The sequence below is a fragment of the Eleginops maclovinus genome, chromosome 9 (assembly GCF_036324505.1).
Source record: "Eleginops maclovinus isolate JMC-PN-2008 ecotype Puerto Natales chromosome 9, JC_Emac_rtc_rv5, whole genome shotgun sequence".
Taxonomy (NCBI): domain Eukaryota; kingdom Metazoa; phylum Chordata; class Actinopteri; order Perciformes; family Eleginopidae; genus Eleginops; species Eleginops maclovinus.
In genome coordinates this window covers 2962176-2984770 of record NC_086357.1, presented here as the reverse complement: position 1 = coordinate 2984770, position 22595 = coordinate 2962176, and the positions used below count along the sequence as shown (strand labels likewise).

General features: G+C 38.8%; 1 protein-coding gene across 1 annotated transcript in view; it reads left to right on the top strand.

Moving 5' to 3' along the window:
- znf644b (zinc finger protein 644b) overlaps positions 1–22595 on the top strand; it is a 29605-nt gene that overhangs the window by 4522 nt on the left and 2488 nt on the right. Inside the window, exons 3-6 of the mRNA XM_063891804.1 lie at positions 15025–17688; positions 18535–19074; positions 21133–21246; positions 21500–21590. Coding sequence (XP_063747874.1) covers positions 15039–17688; positions 18535–19074; positions 21133–21246; positions 21500–21590 — 3395 coding nt within the window. The 5' untranslated portion in view covers positions 15025–15038. The remainder of the gene's footprint in view (positions 1–15024; positions 17689–18534; positions 19075–21132; positions 21247–21499; positions 21591–22595) is intronic.

Here is a 22595-nt window from a genome sequence, read left to right as displayed (position 1 = left end):
TTTTTGATTTCAAACCTAAACCTTTTTTTTTCTCTTAAGGTCATGGTGCATTTCATATTGTTAGCTTTTATGGCGACATATCCCCTCTGAACATTATTGTCTCATTACAATACTGCACATATTTTATTTTATTTTAGTAAGTAAAAATCAATAAAATGTTCTCATAGTATACTTTGCGTAGGTTTTGGTGCATTTATAGTTTTTCACATTTTTCAGTCGTTTAGTTTTTTATAGTTTTTTTATAGTAGTTTAATTTTTTTCAATAGTTTTTCGTAGAATTGATCTTCTTTATCTGTGTTTACGTGCACCATATACACCAAGGCAAATTTGCTCATATGTGAAAATCTACTTGGTAATAAACCTGTTTCTGATTCCGAACTCATACATTTCCTAATAATCTGGTTTTAATAAAGATTTTAATATACTTTCTCTTATTGTTTTTACATCCATATTCATATAATGTCTGGATCTTAAAACATCAGAAAAACAGGTTGAGATAATGGTAGCGTCAGGCCAACCACATTAAATGAACATCATTTTAAACATTAAACTGATTTATTTGTATTTTTGAATCATCGGGTCTATTTGTTTAGGCGAAGCGGAGCTAAGTTTGTACCATCATGGTCCAATCATTAAAAGTATCATTACCACATTCAAACTTCGTATAACTACGAGACCAGTGTTAAATGTGTTTTTTAGTTGCTAACTCTCACCCTCCCCATTGTATGTAACTACATCCAGACATGTATAATGTTGATCAGGATTTCATTTATTCATCTGTAATGGTATGGTATAGCTGTGATCATGCGTCAGCGTCTTCGTTCGCTGCCAGAAGTTGACATCATTCGACTTTTCATCCAGTTATAAAGACAGCAAGTTAAAACTTTTTAGATCTTGGTTGTATTTATCTATACAGATTTGAATCACCAGCCTCTGGATCTGAAGTTATCTGAGAAATAAGCTTTGCAAAAGTTTACTTGACTTAAAGAAATTCAGATTCTTACATTAAAACTGCACTATTGGGTGTTCTTCCAGATTTATTCGCTGGGGCCGTTTGTTTTGGAGGGGAGGCGGATAATCTTGGATAATTCAGCTCTACTACTTCCCAAATCGTTATTGGCAGAAATTGACATCCACTAATGTACATTTAAATCAAAGGTTTGTGTATCATATCCAGAGGTGCAATGAGTCATATTTAACTTGCATACATTATAATGCAAAATACCTCCTGAACCTACGTTTCTCTGCAAAGTCCACGTAAGTCCATGCACAGAGGATGTTGTGGTGGATGGATGGGTCAGTTAGAGACAGACTTTCCCTCACAAGACTGCTGTGTGTGTCCTGAAAAAAATCCAAATTCAAATCATTTTGACTCATAACTTTACTGAGAAAACAATTTAGTTAATTGGTACTGTACTTTTGTAGTATACAGGGTTGGCCTTATAGACTTCCTAATGACTCGTTTAATCCTGATCTTTCTTTGAATCACTAAACCATTCAAGCACACAAAAATATGTGTCCTATGAATTAATATTGAAAATAAAGTGTAATATAATTTTAATAAAATTCAGTGTCCATCCAGTTCTCATCCATTCTTTGACATTTTTCCAGCTCCATCCACAACTACCAAAGAAAGAGCAAACGAGAGAGTGGAATGGCATGTTTGAGCATAATTAGCCTTTATAAAACGTCACTTTAACAAACATTTGGTTTGGAAAAGCTTTGAATAAACCCCTCAGTCTCATCAAGTCCTGACATTTTGAATACCGTACATATGTTGTTTTAGGCAGGATTCAACATCTAATTGGGATGCACATCATTGTTGCCAATAGTAGGATTTCTTACACATTTGTTTTCTACATGTATGTGTAGTTAAAACCTCTCACTGAGATGTTCATGGTAGTGAAGCTTCCCTGCTGCTGCAGTAGACAACAGTAAGGAGTTATAAGGCAGATCTTCCCTGTCTTAATGTGACGGCAGCCCTACTGAGAGGGATTTGCAGAAACATATTTTGGATGAATTTGTAGAGATCAGGGTTCATTCTCTGGTTTTGATTCTCCGGTGCAGTCTGATTATACAAAAACCCTCAAGCAAGAAGCTTTTGAAGCCAGTTTATTTCAATCCAAACTTGGATTTCCATTCTTTTTTAGTTTTGGATGTTTTTCATGTTGAATCCTGGATTTACATGTAAATTGAGTGGCAGTGTGTTTTTAAAGAGCCATGGGAGTTACTCTTTCTTGGAGAAGGTTTTGTTTTAAAAGGAAAGACAGATTTCCTCTACTTAAATCTAAGAAGCCGGCAGGTGAGATTGCTTTTTGTCCATCAAAGGCTGAATGAAGCAGTAAGTCACGAGCTGCACATGTCCACAATCCAGCCTCTGCAGATCAAGCCTCCAATTATGCTGTTCCACTTGGGTTATGGACCGTTTCCTCCACTAAGGGGCAGAATATGATCACTGATGCGCTCAGCCCTCGCTCAAGGGGATGATGCACTGAAAAGCAACATCAGCTAATGTGCACTGTGTAATCATAATACATTGAAGGAATGATGCATGAAAACAAAGATAGCTTATAATAAAAAATAAAGTAAAAACATTTGTCATAAAATGAAACCTCAAAGTAAATCAAAGATAAAAAGAATCATGTTATTATGTATAAGGAATATTTTGACTTTAAAATAATAAATATAGGTTGTGTTTTTTGCATTTTGCTGCACTAAACTGATGATTAAATCTAGATTACCTACACGTTTTGCTATATTTTAGGCCTGATCCAGATGAACCAAAGTCTATGAGAATGTCAAATCAGTATTTATCTCTCCGAACATCTCACAGGTCCAAACTGCTCTGTGTTTGAGGGTTTGGATTAGCGAGCTTCCGTTGAACATGAGCTGCGAGGCGGCTAACCCTTTCTTTGGTACCGATCTGAGGTTGAGCTCAGCACTTTCCTCATTAATTTCCCACTTATTCTCAGAGTTGGCTGTGATATTTGAGAGATTTGAGCATGCGGGGCACAGGTTAGGTGCAATTATGCTGACAGAGGGCTTTTACAGTTATGCTCAATGAAATCTGGAGTGTAGGATTAGACATGTAGAAAGTTATATAGTGATTAACCTTCATTTGAGTCCCCTCCGTGATCTCCAGAAGACAAATCCGCCTGCTGTCAGGTATATTTCTCCACCTTGATAAATGACCTTCAAAATGATAGATTGAGGCCTTTTTTCCTTCTTTTTATGCTTTTGAAGCATTTGTTTGCCCTTTTCATGAAGTTCAAATGCTTCCTTAAGATACAAACCTCTTCAATTGTCTTAGGATGTATGGCAGTATCGATTCAGAGCTAACTTAAAGGTCCTCTGTGGAGTTTTTGACCACTATGGGCGCAATGGAGCACAGCAAAAATACCCAGTTAATGTATCCTTGTGTTATGTCTCATAACATGTTTAAGGAAAGGGTCAGTCTCTTATCATGGCAATGAAACATATTTTCTGCCCGAGTCATGACGTCATGAGTCATCACGTTTTTCTTTCCACTTTTTCATATTCCCTGCAAGGGCCTTCTGTTGGTGATTTTTGGTTCTGGGGAGGATTTATTAAACTATCACACCAAGTTTTTTACCAATTAATTGACTGATACCACTTCAACATATATATATATATATATATATATATATATATATATATATGTATATTTACAGATTTCTCTGCTGGATCAGACTGTAGTTCAAGCGGAAAAATCAAATAGCAAAATTATGATTTGCTTATTTGCATAGTCGTTTCTTAATTTATAGTCGGAGTTAGATGTTTAAATGTAGATTATAGCAGATGTTAAATACCTTTTGCTTTTTCCAACGAGTTAAAATCTTCCGGTGGGGCCAGAATAGTTTATTCTGTGTCTTACAAAAATGGGGACATGAATTATCTGAAAATACAAGACAAAATATTTCTCCACAACCAAGAAACTTTATTTAAAAAAGGTTTTTAGAGCATGTTGCCCCCATTGACTGATTTTCCTCTTGTTTTTCGAAATATACAATTCCTGGGATTTAGGATTTTCACAGTGTGTGTTTGAATATGTTGGGTTAGTTTCATTTGCTCAACGTTTTTGGCGTGGTGTCAGCAGCTGTCTTGTGTTATAACAAGTAAGTAGGAAAAAAATCCTGGTCTGCCAATGATATAGGAAAACTAATGAAAGCTAAAATGTCACAGTTAAGCTACATTTAATCTGTTAATTGTATAGATGCCATGATGTTCTACTGATTACGCTTAGACATTTAACACTACCAAACATCTATATTGCTTCATGTCGCGACTCTCTAATCATTGCTAATCGTTATTTCCTTAAATGCGGCATGATGAATGGAGCTAGCTAACTTTATCTTGATCATACGTTTGCTCTTTGACGCCACAGAAAGAAAGCCTTTCATAACAATGGCGGGTCTCCTCCCTCGCCCCTCCAAGAATGAACATTTTTGAGCCCCTTTGATTCGGCCCGATTTGTTTTGATGTGAGGAGTGAGCGGTTTTTAAAATCTCCTTAACTCCCCAGGCCTGGCCCAGCCTCCCACAGGGCTAATGACCGCAGCCCGGCCTGTGTTGAATAATACAGACGCTTGTGAGGTGGAAGTGGGGAGGAGGGCACGGGGTTAGACGTGGGCCCTCTTTCTACAGTACACCTCCATTGATAAGATTGTATTAATTGGTATGAATAGAGAGGGGTTTCTCTCTCTCCTTGTATACATTTAGCATTATACTCATTAGCTTCCCGTTGCCTCCCAGCGAGTTTCTCCTTCACATCCCCGGGGTCTCCTGGGAGGCAATTTGCATCTCTCCATGGTGTCCCTCTGGGGTTATTGAGGAAATATTAGCCTCTTTTCTTCTGTGGCCGACCCTTTGATTTATTAGGATCTGGGGCTGATAGAGTGCCACTCACATGTTAATGACTGGCGCTGATACAGGCCCCCGGTGCAAGACGACGCATTGATCCGGGTTGGAAAGGTACAATTGACAAGCGGCACTGAATAATCGCCTTACACGCGTCTGTGTGCTTATGTATGTGTGTGTGGACCTTGGGAAATGACAAGGGAATCCCACTGCTGTCAAGGCCGCTGCGCTCAGGCTGTCCGTTTTCCCTGATAGAGTTAGATAAATAGGCTTTTGTTGCCCCTCTGAATTCCTCACGACTTTTTGACAGGCGCAGTTTTGGGCGTTTTCTCGTCAGAGGCTGGCTTTGTTCTGCTATTCATGTCGTCTCTTTGACCCCATGCGGTGCTTATTTTAGCCACTTCTAGCTCTATAAACCCCGTCACAGGCTGCAGACGACACACTTGATCCATTTGCTGTTAAGAGATGTTCTCCTGGTCTAATAATAGAAAATCTAGATGACTACAGTTTGGTTGCCATTAGTGACTACGAGGCCGCTGCTCCCCATCCCCGCAGCCGTGCACTCGTATTATGTTTTAAAGAAAGATAATGAGAGATTTCATCCTAATACCTGCGATGCTTGACATGCCTTCGAATTGGAGCTCACTGATGTCTGCTCAGCAACATGGAGCCCGTCCTCAATTTAGAGAGCAGTTTGACACCGACTCTCTTCATCTGAATGGTCACATGTCTGCGGCAACAAAGTTTGATATAAATATATTTCATCCCCCCCCCATCTCAACCGGAGAGGGAAGCATCTGCCTAATCACAGCAACAACTTCTGTCTTGCTTGGTGTCTGTGCACTCTCAGTTATATGGTAATAATAACATTTAATAAAAGTCAACATCTATCTGCCACTGAATCAAGATACCCAGCGCTGCCTCTCCTCTGCATACTGATAACCCGGGTTTGGAGGGTTATGATACGAATGTATTTTGTTACATGTAAAATACTGTTATCAGTAGTATGATCTAAGTACAATATCAAAGTAATGTTACCCGATTCCTTAATTTACTTTTGGATCACCTCAGTTTTTAATGATGATAGGTTTATAGATACTTACTTTGTGTATCCTAAGTTGGGAAATTGTTTTGTCACAGCAGCATTTTGAAAGTCATTCTACAAAAATGACAAACAATAGAACAAAATACAAATGAACATAAAAAATGAACGGATCAATTCAAAAGTAAAGAAATATCAATGAGATGTTTTATGTATGACAGCAGAACAATGTGTCATCTTAAATGAAGGCAAGGTCTACAAAGTACTATAGTTAACAAAACTTGAATAAAAAATAAACACAGTATTTTTGTCAAATAAATCAGGTGTCCATCTACTGCATTATAAACAAACAAAAAAAATTAAGGCCATACATCTACCCATAATATATGCTGTGTCTTCATTTAAAAATGTTTTTTAACATTCTAATCCTGCTAGTAATCCACATTTTTTAAAGAATGTACCAGTAATCTGATTACATCCATCTATATACATTTTCATATTTGACCTTTTTTTTTGTATTTGTATATTATTTATATATTTAAATGTGGTGTAAATACTTGTCTCTATTCTTTTCTTTATGCTAAATACGTTTAAAAATATGTTCTTTTTATATTCATTACATTTTTCTCTAAGAGCCTATTATCTAATGTTGTTTAGTTTTGCACCATCAGACACCAAAGCGAATTCCTTGTATGTGTAAACGTGTCAGGTAATAAACTGGATTCCAATGTTTGTAACTTCAAGGGAAACCAGATATTTTGTTTTGTATCCTGATTACGCATTCCCATTACATGTAATCCGTTACTCCCCAAGGCTGCTTATACCAGATTAGAGTTTATGTATATCCATTGTGCAGCTCATGCATATTGTTATGAAGGAGTAATGCAAGAAATGGAAATGTGCCATTTCGACGAGCCGGCACAGCTTGCCAAAAGCGGGCAAGTGGGTAGTGCTTGTGGTGGTGCTCGGGTTTGTTTTCCTCTCAGTGTCGGGAGATGAGAAGTCATGTATCTAAACAGAGCAGATATGATGTTTATGAGAGCCATCTGCTCCACTGCCCTCCTCAACGTGAGAGCAGCCTCATTAAAACGGTCACATGCCTGAGAAATTTCTAACCACTTTTTTTTTTCTTCTTCTTCTTCTTTTTACCCTCTTTAAAAGGAGTAGAGTTTAAAACTAACAAAGCCTTGGGAAATCCCCATCAGACATCCCTCCCTTAATCCATTTAATTTTGAAAGGTATTGTTTAAAGCTTTAAAGTTTATATCGTTTAATCCCCCTCCAACACTACGGGCAGCAAATGAGGCCGTGTCAGCAGCTTGAACAGATATAATCTACTCCACACAACAGAAAATCCTCCTTCAAGACAAGGTTGCATGGGTTTCCTGTGAACTCGCCGTTTGATGTTTCTACCTGCAATTGAACATGACTTCTGTCTTAACCCAACTGTCACTCGCTCCCTGTCCCCTTTTATCACTCCCAATGTTATCGCTTCACCTTTTTTCATCAGTAAATCTACCATCACAGCCATTTCACTCATTCCCCATCTCTAGGACGAAGGAGGGGCATGGGGAACTTTGTTGTGGGCAGGATCGGGGGGGTTCTTCAACACACTTTTTACTCATGTAGGATCTCGGACAAAGGAAGAGATGGTTTCTGTGGTTTGTGAGTTTCAGTATCATCAGGGTTTAAAGCTAACAGTTTCACTCTCAGCATCTCTGTACTGCAGGTGCTTCCACACACCATGGATTGTCCAAGATATTATTATTTATAATTTTTCCATTTTATTTGTTGAAGCAACTACAGGGAACTTTCATTTTGTGTAGATTTTTGGGGCCATGTGCAATACTAGTCAAGTTGTAAGGGTCTTGAGCTGACTCATGCATTTGTTTCAAGGGGTTCATTTTAATAGTATCTACTTTGTTTAACACATCTGTTTTTGGCATGCATAGCAATGAGTAAATGTTTGTATCAGCGGTTTTGTAAGATTAACAACTGTAATAAACGTGTTCTATAGCTATGTGAATACTTACTGTATGATTGAGAAAGAGATGGTAAAGAGCGCATATTCTGGATCCTGCATTTTCCCACTTTTTTAGGTTGTGTCAATTCTCTTCTCTATGCTAATTCAGCCACAGTATCAGACATATCCACAGCGTCCAAAACTAGATTCTACTAAGAGAAGGTCCTCTTACGTTCTATAATGTACTGCTATTTCTGAAAAGTTGTCTGTAGAAGTGTGATTATTAGAGCTTCCGGTCGTGCTGTAAATCGTTCTGATATTGCAGGCTATCTGATACGCCATATAGGGCAGCCATAAAAATAACTTTAAAGAATATTATCGTTGATGGTCTACTCTGGTTATCTTGGTCATATAGAGGCATCGGGAATTAATTGAAACAGTTTTAGAAACATTGAAAAGTTGTAACTCTAAAGCAGTATTTTAGAGATGATGCTAAGCTAGCAGCTAGTTAGCCTACTTTACCTAATCTCAAATTGGAAATGGGGAGCAGCTAGCCCAAATCTAGCTTTATAATTTGTCAAGATTTTGTTTAAAATGTAAAAACATTTGCCCTCCAAGATGTATCGTTTACAACATTATTTGTACTCATTAAACATATTACAATCAAGTAACATTAGAATACCACCCAAACATATGGAGCTACTCCTTTAACTTACATCTTCCAGTTGTATTTGTTTGTGAATCTCTTCCGAACAGCCGGTACTCTTTTTGTTAAAGCATGTATTAGCATTTAATCTTCTCATTACAAAGCAGATCATTTTATTTGCAACACACCTCCTATGGCACTCCTATATTGTCATTTAGAGTCTAATTTTAGTATTGTAACATGGTATATATTTTCACTCAAGCAGTAAATTACATTGTTTAGTTATCAAAGTCTTTGTGTAATTACATTTGTGCAATTCAGGATGACAGGGCTGATAGTGTCTGCACAAGACGCTGGCATACATAATCACAGCCAAAATCCCATTAGGGAGAATGGAGACCATTATTATGGAAATGACCTTTGGGTGACAAGAATTCAGTGGGATAAAGGAGTGCGTAATCCAGACAAAGACATGGTGTGAAGCCGCTCTCCTTATTTTCTCCAGTGCTAATTTACGGAATTTAGTGTGTTTCACGAATCTCCTATTGGGGTTTTAGGTTTCGCTGCTAAAAAAAGGCACATTGAGGAAAGAGAGATTTGTGGCGTCTTGCTAATTTCTTCTTACTTTTCTTGAGTGTAGAACGGCAGGGCTAGGAAAGTAGATGTTTTTTTTTGTTTGCTGTGGCACCTTCTCCGAGAGAACACACTCACCTTGGGATTACGGGAGTGTCAAGCCGAATCTCTGTCTTTGTTTTTGAGCCATGCTTTGATACCTTCACACTTAAGAGGCAGCTTCATAAATTCACATTGTGTCAAATAAATCAATAGATCCCATTAGCCCAGGAAGTTGTGTAGTGCAGTACTTGAGGGACCCGTGGCTCCCCTTGTTTAGACGTTTCTGCAGCGAAAGGCGATGGCAGAGGAATATGAGGTTGGCTGTTGATCCGTACAGACAGCTCCAGCAGTTGAAATGGTTTGGCTGACTGGTCCCAGTTGGTTTTTAGCGCCGTCTCCACTGTGCTGCCAGCCCAGGTCTTCAGTTGAACAGGAAGAAGGAATTTGCTTAGACATTCACAGCCTTTACAAGCCTACAGCGCCAAACTCTTCAGCGTGTGTGTTGTCCTCAGTAGACCAGGAAGTTTGAGTATTTCACTTGTTTGCTTTAAATAATGTTGTGACTTTAAAATAACCTTAACTATCTTTTACTTTTTGCATTTGTAGTGGACGTCAGTACCTTAACTTAAGATGTTGTTTACAATAATTTCCCCAATGAATTCATATTCAGATTATTTTGCTTTATAATTTGTCAAGATTTTGTTTAAAATGCACATTTTCTACAGCCCAAGATGACTTTGTCTTATGGCTTGTTTGGTTCAACCAATAGTTCAAGAAAATATACATACAATCATATAAAATAGAAAAAAAAGATACAAATACCCAGATCTAAGGAGCTAGTTCTTCTCAATGTTTTGTATATCTCCTGATAAGTGACTAAATAATGGTGGAATCATTCTCTGTCTTTCAACAGAGCCGTCACATCACATTTTGCATTATAGTTTCTGTTCTCCCTGCTCCTCTGCATACCCAAAAAACCCAAAAATATCAAAAGAATCTACACAATGTATTTCTAAATAGCCGGTAAATTCAACTTTCTATGCTTGAGCCTTTTTATTCAGTCAGTTAAGAAAATGCAAAACATCAAGCCCTAGTACATCTGTGTCGGTAAGGTGTCATTTTACACCTTAAAACTGCTGTGGAAAGCCACACTACGTGATTACATGTTTTCTTTAGGTTCAATTCAACCATTTCCATGCTTTTGACACAAGTTATTACTTTCATTTGCTACGCAAGAATAATTAATCCTGCTCATCCTCAACTGATGGTTCACTGTCACTGCCCTCATCTCAAATTAGTGTTACAAATATTTGTATTAGGGTTTCACATTTTAAAAAATTTGCTGAAGGCCATCTTGACATATAAGAGCCAGGCAACCCTTAACACTACCACAAAGACTCTACTGCCATTCAAAGAGGCTTCTTCACATGCAGAAGAGACAATAATGACACTGACAGGTCAGATAGGAAAGCTTGAGTTTACAATCATTCTTATAGAAGCACATTGTTGACGGTACTACTTACACTTAGCAAATGTATTACAATAATGAATTTGGGCACTAGTTTTGACAGGCAATGTGTTTGTCATTTTCATGAAACGCACAGATGAGTGCAGGATGAAAGAGAATTTGGTCTGACGCGCGCTGAGGTTGTGAGCCAGACTCAAATCCATCCTGATGTGACTACATGGCACCGGTCCCAGCCCACCAGCTCTCTGAGTCTGATGCACACCATCATTCTAACTCACTAACTTAAAGTGATTTTTATTTTGATGAACCTTAATGTTTATCAAGTGCACATGAACAGTTGAATCTGATACAACGTCCTGACAATTAACCCAGAAAAATCAAACACTATAACCTACATCATACCTGTTATTGGATTGCATCTCATTGTGAGTAATAGCCATTCAGTGTATATTAAGACTGCATGATAAACATAGGCTAACATGTTAAGTAAGGCAAATTAACTTAACACGTCATACTACAACTTTTTTGCTTGTTTTACATGACCAACCTACAAGAAAGGTTTGTCCTTTAAAACATTGACTTTGATCTAAGGGTTTTGGGAACACAAAGTGTGTTGTTTCAATCATCGTTGAGTCAAAACCAAAGCAGGCCCCAGTAGCTGTTGACAACAAGCCTGAAATTATCGAGGAACAGAAGCGAAAATACAGAAAAGGAAGATTTGGTTGCAGAGTGAATCGGCTAATATTGTAGGAGCCATTAAACTTACACTTAATTGAAATTAGGTTTGCACTAGTTTATATTTGGTTAGTGGTTTGTATTAAGATATTATTGTGTGATCGCAATGGGTTGGTCATTGGTCACATGGATATGGGTGGCACTAATAGGAATTATAATCTCCTGTTCACCTGCATGTGTGTGTGTGTGTGTGTGTGTGTGTGTGTGTGTGTGTGTGTGTGTGTGTGTGTGTGTGTGTGTGTGTGTGTGTGGAAGAGAGGGTGACAGGGTCGTTTTTTGTTGGCCGCTGACTTTATGATTGCTTTGATTAGTATTACAATTCATTTGTCTACGTTGTACTAAGTTGCTCATCTAATTTTTCATTAAATTACATATTTGTCACCATTTTTGATCTCAGCAATTCATGTTTTGATAGCATGTCAGACAATTGCGACCAGGCCCGGCCTCAGCCTCTCAGCGACTTGTTTTTTGTATTTCCTGAAATCGCTATAAATATGTTTATCTATAGATAAGAATGACGTTGAGCAAAAATGGCACTTATTCTTTTCATTTCTAAATGTTCATTGCAATGTTTTATATTTCCAACATTGTGCAGCCCTAGTGTATATCGACTGTTCTATTATTCTGTCCACCCTGTACAGATTGCCAAAAACCCTTCCCTCTATAACCTTTAATGCTTATATTTGCCGTAGTGGACTACAGATTCTACCAATATACGAGATGAAATGCATTGTAGCAAAAGTCTACAATATCGTGAGAAATACAAACAAAGAAAAGGAAGTGAGAAAGTCAAAGGATTGCTCAGTACGGAACTGTGAGGGGTTATAGTTTGTTTGCTATTGTCTGACAGAACACAATGATAATGAGGCGCCCATAAATCTCATTTACCAAACTGAAAAGGAGGCCAGTGTTTGGGGAACGTAGCAGGCAGGGTTAGCGCGGCTCATCGCAGATTGATCTGTGCATACAGCTTAATGGCATTAAAGCTCATAATCCCTGTAAATATCTCCAGGCAAGGCAAAGTCAGCCTTTTAACATTGACTAAATGAAGTAAATAGAGGCAAATAAATTCATAAAAAATTACATTTCTGTTGAACCCTGCGTTTGTTATATATAGACGCTGGGATGTGTGAGTCGGCTGCTAATGATGCTTACACATTTCCAACCAAGATATTTTGATGGTTTTGCCACCCTGCCGTTTGGGGGTAACAGTGAAGTCGGTTTTAAATGGAGAGCGTCTGTTCTCCCCCTCCAACCTCTTACACCACAACAGATGGGGAGAATATGGAGCTCGGAAGGTTTACCTCTGAGGTGGTAACAGTGAAGCCACTCATTAACACTGAATTTACCACTTCGTTAGCAACACAGCTTCCTGCAGAGAGAGCAGCCCTGGATGTCAAATCCACAGAGCATACGTTTAGAAATAAATCAGCTCTGGACTGCACGGTGTAATCCGTTATAACATGTAGCATGTTTCATTTATACTAAATATGATCCTGTTTAATAACCAATTTAATAGTTTATAATATAAATAGGGAGTAAACAGGTTTGGTGAGTAACAGATTACATTTAACAAGATTACTTATTTAGAATACTAACAAAAACTCTATTCGATTACAGTGACATTAAGAAAATAGGCAATCAGATTACTGTAACATAAAAAAAGAGTTCAGAGTTTAAAATACATTTTGAAATAAAGATGGATATACAGTATTATAAGTAGACGTGCTGAATGAATTTCTTTATGGTTTATAGTTAGGCTACTTTTATTCTTCTTTATTTTACATTTTAAATGTATATTCAATCGGAATATCTTTTCTATTTTGAATTTGTATATACTTGCTAACTTACATTTTTATTTCTACTATATTTGTATCTTATAGTAAGTTTTAAACATTTTTACCTAATAAAATGTTAGAATTTGGATCTATCTATCTATCTATCTATCTATCTGTCTGTCTGTCTGTCTGTCCGTCCGTCCGTCCGTCCGTCCCTATCTATCTATCTATCTATCTATCTATCTATCTATCTATCTATCTATCTATCTATCTATCTATCTATCTATCTATCTATCTCTATCTATCTATCCATCTATCATCTATCTATCTATCTATCTATCTATCTATCTATCTATCTCTCTATCTATCTATCTATCTATCTATCTATCTATCTATCTATCTATCTATCTATCTATCTATCTATCTATCTATCTATCTATCTATCTATCTATCTATCTATCTATCTATCTATCTATCTATCTATCTATCTATCTATCTATCTATATCTATCTATCTATCTATCTATCTATCTATCTATCTATCTATCTATCTATCTATCTATCTATCTATCTATCTATCTATCTATCTATCTATCTATCTATCTATCTATCTATCTATCTATCTATCTATCTATCTATCTATCTATCTATCTATCATTTATTTTTAATTCCGTAGGTGGACTCCTGATTTATTCAACAAAAATACAGTCTATGCTTTTGATTAATGTATAAGGCTTAAAAAGTAAAAACTGTTATTGTTAATACATTTTTTATATGAAATATATTGGTTTCTTATTTTCTAAGGTTACATTGTTAAATAAACTCAAGATTGAGGAAATCCAGAAGTAACAGGAAGTAATCAGGTTACGTTTGTTTAATATTGTGACGCACAGATTAGGTTACTGATTTTTTTACATGTAACTAGTTCTTGTAACGGATTACATTTTTTGAGTATCCCTCCCAACCCTGTTTTCTGAAGCATATGTGTTCTTTGTGCGTGTCTTTGTTTGTGTTTTAAACAGATTGTGTGCCTGCCAATTTGTCAGGACTCAAGTAACAACAGTCTCATACTGGGCTCCGTGTTGGCACCATCACAGAGTGATAAGACGCAATATGATCTCATCGGAGGTGTACTTTGTTCCCATGGAAATTGGTCAATTTTAGCAGACGCTGAGAAGTTGAGGTGGAGACGCAGGAAGTTTGTGTCCCAGAGGAACCCTCACATAATTAAGCATCCTCGCCAGGGTATTCAGGGCTAACAGCAGGGTTTGTTGTGAATAGAGGTGGCGAAAGAGGGTGTTGGAAAATCATAATGCAGCACAGAATAAAACCTCTCTCATTTTATGGAGGAAAATACTTTTTTAACTGAACCAAATGATCGGCATGAATGAGAAAAGTGAACTTCTTTATGTGCAACAGTGTTTAGTTTCCTAATTTATATGTCCTTTGTTTTTTCTTCAAAATATCTTCGGCTGGTTGAATACCAAAATAAAATGAATATAGTGCTTGTAGAACTTTGGTTTATGGATGTATATGTGCATTCTGGGTACTGATTTTTTTATGCATTTAACTTTCTATCTATATTTATTATTATTATTCAGTAGGTTTATGTTATTCAGTCTAAGTGTTGTATTTCATCTTAATTCTATTTTCACCATTATTATCAAGTGGGTTTATTCCCGTTGTATTTTTCATTAACCTGGTATTCTATCCCTATTTTTATGTCCATTGTTGGCTTGTTGTAAAACACTTTGCCCTGCATTTCTTACATGCAAGGAGCTTTACAAATAAAGGATAATATTATTTTTATTGTAAGAAATTGTTTGCTTTATTGAGCTTGCTTGTTATTATAAGAAATAAAGAGTTAATTTAACGATTTCATAATGTTCTTTTATATTTCAGAAAGTATTGCTACTATGTCAGATCTGAAGCCAAATGCACAAGAGGACAAAGACGTGGAGCCCGTGTGTGACAGCCCAGGTCATACTGAGGAGCCATTACTGAGTCACACTTTGTCCCTGAAGAACAATGCTGCAGGTCTGTCCTCAGATGAACACGAAAACCCTTTAAATGGAACCCAGCCGAATCCATTTGTATACAGCAGTGTCCCTGCTGTTCCCCATGCAGGCAATTCATTGCCTTCAGGAGCACTTGTTAATGGACCTGGTTCACACCCCACCTCAGAGGTACACTGTGTCCTGAACAAAGGCACTGTTTTATCCAACAATGTCCTGGATGCCGCGTGGCAAGCGGAGAAGGACACGAGGCCCGAGGTGTTACCACCACCTAGTGAGCTTCAATCAGACGCTTGGAAGAACACAGCGGGGCCCGTCGGAAAAACACCGGCCACACAGCCAGGTGTCAACACGCCATCGTCTCACTCGGAGGAGAATGAGTCCAAACTGGCTTGTTCTACGCTGTCAGGTGCAGACAGCGGCGAGGAAATGCACATTAGCCAACCTTTGACAAAACAGACAATGAAAACAAGATCTCGACGGGACGTAGAATGGTCAGAAAGCTCCTCGGATGATTATGACGATGCTGAAGTAATCAGATGGGATTCAGCGAGAGAGTGCTTCTCACACAATGACAGAAGGCTGGAGACCCAAGTGATGCACCAGAGGGACAGGAAGCACAATACACATGTAAAAAGCATGTCAGGCTCTCTGGAAAAGGTTAACAACAGCTTAAATAACACATCCAGACACCTCCGTTTCACCAGTGGCAATGATGTTGGAAATGTTGACACTGCCAACAAAGACGATTCTTCATGTACTCAATCTGATATTAAATATTCCAGCGTGCCGCTCAGAGACAGTTCTACGAGCACAGCTTCAGACACAGAGCGCCACATTTATAGCACAGCGCAGGAAGGCTGTAATGAGGGAAATGACCCTGAAGATGAAGACAATTTTAGTTCAAAAGTGGAACAGCTGAAGACAGAACAAGTAGAACAAGAGCCACTTTTCTTTTCATGCACGATATGCAATGTTAATTTCAAGGAAAGAAGACATTTCCATAGACATATGATGTATCATTTAGGCAAGCATAATCAGGTGAAGAGTGAGGGTGTCTCTCAGCCCTTTATATGCAGGGAATGTGGGCGTTTGTTCTGTGATAGCAACTCCCTCATGAGGCACATCATTATTCACCGAGACAGACTGGAAAAACTTATGAAGGAAATAAAAGGTCTCAAAAACACCAAATCCGAAGAGCGGGGCACCAGAGTGCAGTGCCCTCAGTGTGTGTCCGGCTGTAATTGCCCTAAGATCTCTGTCCAGCACGCCAAAACACATGATAATCTGAAGCACTACTACTTCTGTGAGGAGTGTAACTACATCACACTGACTCAGCAGGCACTTGAAGCACACATACATGTCACACACCTCGATACACACCAGCCTAAGCACAGGAAAATTACTCATGATGATGGTGCACAGGAAGTGGACCAGCGTAGGAGGGGTTTTTTCACAAGCAGAAACAAAGTAATAATGGAAAGATGTTCCGAGCTGCGTTCAAACTATGGTGATTATAAAAAGGTGGCCAACATGCCAAAAATTGCCATGTCTAAACCAAATCTCTTGACTCTCGGAAAAACGTCCCATTTCCCCAACCGTTCCAGTACAATAGAGGGCATTTATGTTCAAAAACACGACAAAAAGTGCTGCACCAAAAACATGCCGTCACCGTCTGTATGGAGGGTCGACAGTCATGGAAAACTACTCCTACAGCAACATTTTGATGTGGCAACTGATCTCACCTGTGTGAAAGGAGACTCTGGAAACAATGACTGCGAGGCTTTTGGCAGCTCAAAGCAGGCAATCCGTCCTGCGACCGCTGATTTTTTACCATCAGCCAGAAATCTTAAATTAGACCAGATGTTCTGTCAGGGTGGCGAGAACCACCCCAAAAACGTGAGTTTACAACCGCGAGCGAACCAAAATTCTCTGTCAATAAGAGAAATGTCAACACCCTTGCATAGCACTATTGACAACATGAACGGTAATATATCGGCAAAGCTTTGCTCGAGGCTCAGGAAACGGTGTGCAGCAGATGAGGAGTTAGAGAAAGGCTGTGAGGGCAGGGAGAACTCCAGTGATGACAGCAGTGCAGCTACAGGCAGCTTCTTAGAAAGGCAGAATGTGAGGAACCCGTACGCTCGAAGGTATTTCACAAAGAGGCAGAAGTTCTCAGCCAAAGACCAAAGCCTGTACAAGACTGAAGATGGTGGAGATGAAGACTGCAGCGACATAGAACAGCTCGTAATCAAAGAGGAGTACATTGAAACCACAGTGTGTGATGATTCCCCACGGTCGCCTTGCATGTCTACAAGGGACAGCTTTGATATGTTGCCCCCACAGGGGGTAGAACACAGGCCCTGTCCGTACTGCCCCGCCATGTTCGAGTCTGGGGTGGGTCTGTCCAATCACGTGCGAGGGCACCTCCACCGAGTCGGCTTAAGCTATAACGCTCGGCACATGGTTTCACCGGAGCAGGTGGCATTGCACGACCATCAGCCTCCGATACGCAGAAGGATCCCCTGTGGCATGAGGAGAATGAGGAGAGGTACGAGCATTAGTGACGATAATGTGATCAATTTAACTCCAACAACTCAACACTACTCTGTTTTTTAAAGTGTAAGGTCTTGACATCCTCAGTTTAGATTGCCATGACATGTGGTACAGAACATTCTCTTCCACCCTGAACTGTAACTAATATGTTAAACATATATGATGAACATTATACTTTTTAATTATGTGTTAGCAATATCCTTATGGGCAAATCTGATTGCAGCCTTGCAGATGCTAGCATAAAATCTCGGGGTTGTTATTTATAATAACAGCAATCTTTCTCTAACCTTAAAATGCCGCTTTTGGCATGAAGAGATATTTAAGAAGGTTGACATTCCTATAATATTACTTTTTTTTCACTTCAATGAAAATATTGTAATTACACATACTGTAATTCTGAATTTTGCAGTTCGTCCAATTTTCTTGGTTGGCAGTCGGATTGAATTTAACAGTGATGTACATGGCTTTTATAATGGGTTACTAATGCATTTCACTTCAAACTGCAATGTATGGCACTTTTTAACACAAGACATATATATTTTAGTTTGAATGGGCATAGTAGTTTTTCAGACATCCAGCAGTTGCTCTTTTAGCTCAGTTTTGTGTCATTATATATATGTACTGTATATCCAGCTCTTAATCTGCTGAAAGTTCAATTTATAATATAGATAACCAGTTAGTTTCTGTCTGTGTACCGTTTAGTGCTGAGCAGGTCAATCACGTTCAGTTTTCTAAAGCTTTCTGACAGTAGAGTAAAAGCTAAACAATGAGCTCAAACTGACTGTCTTATTAAGAGGCAGGGAGCAACTGCATTAACACTGTCACATGTCTGATTTTGCAGCTGTAAAGCCAGAAACCCAAGGAGAGCACACATGTCCGCTGTGCTGCGGGTGGTTTGATACTAAGACCGGCCTCTCCAACCATGTGAGGGGACACCTGAAGCGGATTGGTAGAAGTGCAACCAGCACCAGCAAGTCTCCACTGTCCATCTTAAATAAACTGCTGCAGGAAAAAAGGGAACATCAGAACATCCTCCAGAGCCAGCTCCCCCCACCATCCTTTGTCTCTCAGAAGTTAATCAGCAGCAATAGTCTGGTCCTGATGCACATGGGCATCCCACTGAAGATCCAGCATGAAAATAGGAGCCCAGATGTCATGTTGGACGGCTTGGTACCAATTCAGGAGTCAGAGGCTGAAGCACAAATAGACACCAAGGCCCCTTCCAGCACTTTAGTTGATCTTCTCAAAATAAGACAGGAAAGTATGGAGCCCACAGCGAGACACAACCAGGAAACCTATGGGACCAGGGAGCTCTGTGATCCATCCAAAGATACCACGGAGGAAACCCAGATCACCAGTGTGGAGAAAAAATGGGCTCATGGTAAAGATATTTCTTTAACATGGGGGTTTTGTATTATTAAGCCCAGTAATAGTATTGTACATAAAGTAATTAAAGAGGCCCTATTATGCTTTTGGGGGTTTTCCCTTTCCAGTAGTGGTGTTATGTTTGTGTGCATGTGCAATGTGCATGTGCAATGGTCTGCAAAGGCTAAAATCCCTGCGTTCCCTCCAGAGGGAGTTTCTCTCCCCAAGCCCCAGAACGTGCCCCGGACACTGATGCAAATTTGGTTGTACTACAACTTCTTTGTAAGTCTGTGATGTAATACTTTTTCACATTGACATTTGGAAAGTGGCATCTGTAAATCGGCGGATAATGTTTGTTCTAACTAAATCAACTATCCAGTTATCCAGTTTAGGGTCTTAAAGTTGTAAAATGCTCCAAAAGCCGAATACAGGCTTATTTTTCCTCTCGATTACTCTGACTGAGCGGAGAGCAGGAGAGCGGAGGCGGGGCTTAAGGATGCTCAGGTCTGCATGCTTTATGCGCCGAGGTATGGGCACTTTTGCTCTCGAGTCAGGCCATTTGGGCTTCATGCACCAAAACATCACTATGTAACACTCGCTATGCTATTGGCTAGTGCTCGAACACATTGTACACGTGACAGGCTAAGGGGCGGGACATCCCTAAGCGATGATGAACTACGCTACATACTGATATGAACATTAACATGAGAAAAAATAGGGCCCCTTTAAATTAATTGGAAAGCATCTTAGGTAAGTTTCAAGTCTTTGCAAGTCGATTTCAAAGGAGAAGAGAGTAAAGAACCAAATGAATCTTAAAATTGTATACAAAAGTCAGCATTTATCTACCCGATTTGTTGATTTTTGGAAAAATCACTTTCAAGATATGAAACATTTGCAGAACTCCACTTTTTTCTTGGAAGTACCTTGCTCTTGGATCATTCTGTGATTTTTACACATCAAACATGTTCAGCTGTGTTAGATTGCAGGGGAGTCTGCTATTAATTGTGTATACACTAGCTTTCAGTTCTCTGATGTTCATCAATATTTTATTACACATTTTCAATATGTCATTACCCATAAACTGCAGGTGGGGGTCAGTTAAACAATAGTCCACAATCATTTGATTTGTGGAAAAAAAAACACTGAATGTCACCAAAGTGCTTTTGAAGTTGATATTAAAAAACCATGAGGTCCTCTTGATGTTTAGTTGAAGCCCATCATCCGTGTTCCCACAATAGTGTTTAATGTCTGTCCAAAACAAACTTTTATTCAGGTTCTGAGGAAAATAAGATGAAAGATAAAGATTTAAAATGAAATGACTCTTTGTTGGGTTCTATTTTAAACTAAATTGTGTGGTTATTGCGGTTATTATGGTGTTACCGTGACATCTGTAATGTACTCACAAAAAGGGCTTTGTTTCTCCTGTACTAAAAACTGATCAGATATACAAGGGGCAGATACATAAGGAGGGTGTTAATAATAATATAATTTAATATATTTTCATTGGCAAATTACATGGTTGATATTAACCTTATTTTTGATGAATACTTATGGAGATTTTTCTAAGCATTCTTTAAAGCTCAAAAAGGTTTTGGACTTTAATTTTGAAAGATCTTTTGGGATAACTTCTTTACACATTTTCAAGTTAACAGGAAATGGTTCACAGCACATTCTGCCAGTTTTCTGTCATAGGACTAACACATCTGTGAATTTTCTTCATGTTTTTTATGAATTCTCTGTGACACTCGTGAGGTGGTGTATGTGAAAATAGCCCCCCCGAAGACACCAGATTGTGTTATACTTTAACAGGAACACTTTTCAAATAGGAGAGTGCAAATCAGTTCCTTAGAATGAAAGCAGGTGGAAGAAGACTTTAGCGCACACTGGGAATAACAGTTTGCTTGATAATAAAATTACTGCATGAACTCAAACACTATCCCACAATGCTTTTCTCCTTGAAAATGCAGTGTCTAATTTAGCTGTTTTAGAGCAAACAGATATTATAATCACATAACTTTTCTACATTTGCCTTTCTCTCTTTGAGTTATTATTTTTTCACTGTTCTATCTTGCAGATGAATGTGACTCGAAAGAGATTTGTATTCAGTGTAACGACACCTTCCCCAGGCTTTCTGGTCATCTTCGAGCCTACGCACACAGGAAGAGGTTTGCCCTTTTTCAAGAACCAGGTACACATGCAAAATGTCAGCAAATGTGTCTCGTTGACATCAAATGTGTGTTTTCAGCACATGAATCAAGTGGTTCGTATTTGTGAGTAATGCTTCTGACATTAGATAAATTGGCCCATCTAAAATGCATGTTAACTAGAAAAGTAAACATCAGTATTAATTGCAATAGTTGGATTTATTTATTTATGCCTTTTGTCAGTGATCACTTAATAAATTCCCTCAGATTAAGCAATCCACATTCTTGTCTTTTTAGGCGATGATTATAAACAGAAGAAGCCAAGGCCCGGGCTAAAGAAGAAGATTTTACCCTCCTTAGATGCTGAGATATGCACGCTCACCTGCAGGTACAAAGATTTGAAGGTTAACCAATGTTCTTTTGTGGAAGAGTGAGTGAGAGTAGCCTACCCAGTTATATCTCATATGTAGCCCTCAAATTAAATACATATGCCAGCACACCAGTCAAAATTGTGACCAGACATCCCTACCCTTTTCAGTTACATCCAAAACCAGAATCTAGGGACAAACTGAATCTGATACCCTGAAAAGATGTAAAAGACCCAGTGTCCCAAATCAGCTTCCACACTCCAACGCCTTTCGGCCCAGGCATGGACAACTGTATCGCAGTTATCCTGCTCTTTGGTTTTGCTTTTAACGAGAGCATCAATCAGCCTGTTCTTTGCTGTGTTTCCATTACCATACTTGCTATTTTGAGTGCGTTCACACTAACACATGGAAAAATGTAGAGCACCATGAGTTCCCAGATGGTGAATTCATGATGGTCAAAAGGTTGATTACCCTCAATGGTTGCCAACCAGGCTACGTAGCGGAAGGGTTGTGAAAAGTTGTGAAAACAGTGTCCAATGATCTGCAGCAGCTGCGGTTCGTTTGTTGAACACAGGAAACATTTCATTGCCAGGTGAAAAAACAAGAGGGCTACAATTTATTGTTGAATGTTAACAGTAATAATCCGACCAGTTGCAATCTGCCATTGAAAAGACTGAGAGGAAGAAGCAGCCAAATGTTGCGATTGTCCTTTTCTGATAAGTGCACAAAATCTGAGTTGGGTTGAAGCCGACACTACCCTGTCAAAATTCACACAAAGTCTGTAGATAATGTACACAGTGCCCTTGCCTGCCTGATCTTCAACAACATGACCAGTGAACCAGAGACCAGCTGGAAACAGTGATGGACCTAACCCTAACTCTAATCATAACCCTTAGAGAATTACAATCCCATTGTAAACATGGAAGCATAGGCTCTTTGGTTCACAGGTCCAAGATGTTGGACAGAAGCCTAAAGACTAACCCACTCTGGAGAAGAGAATCTTCTCTAGAGTTCTCTCCTCTACT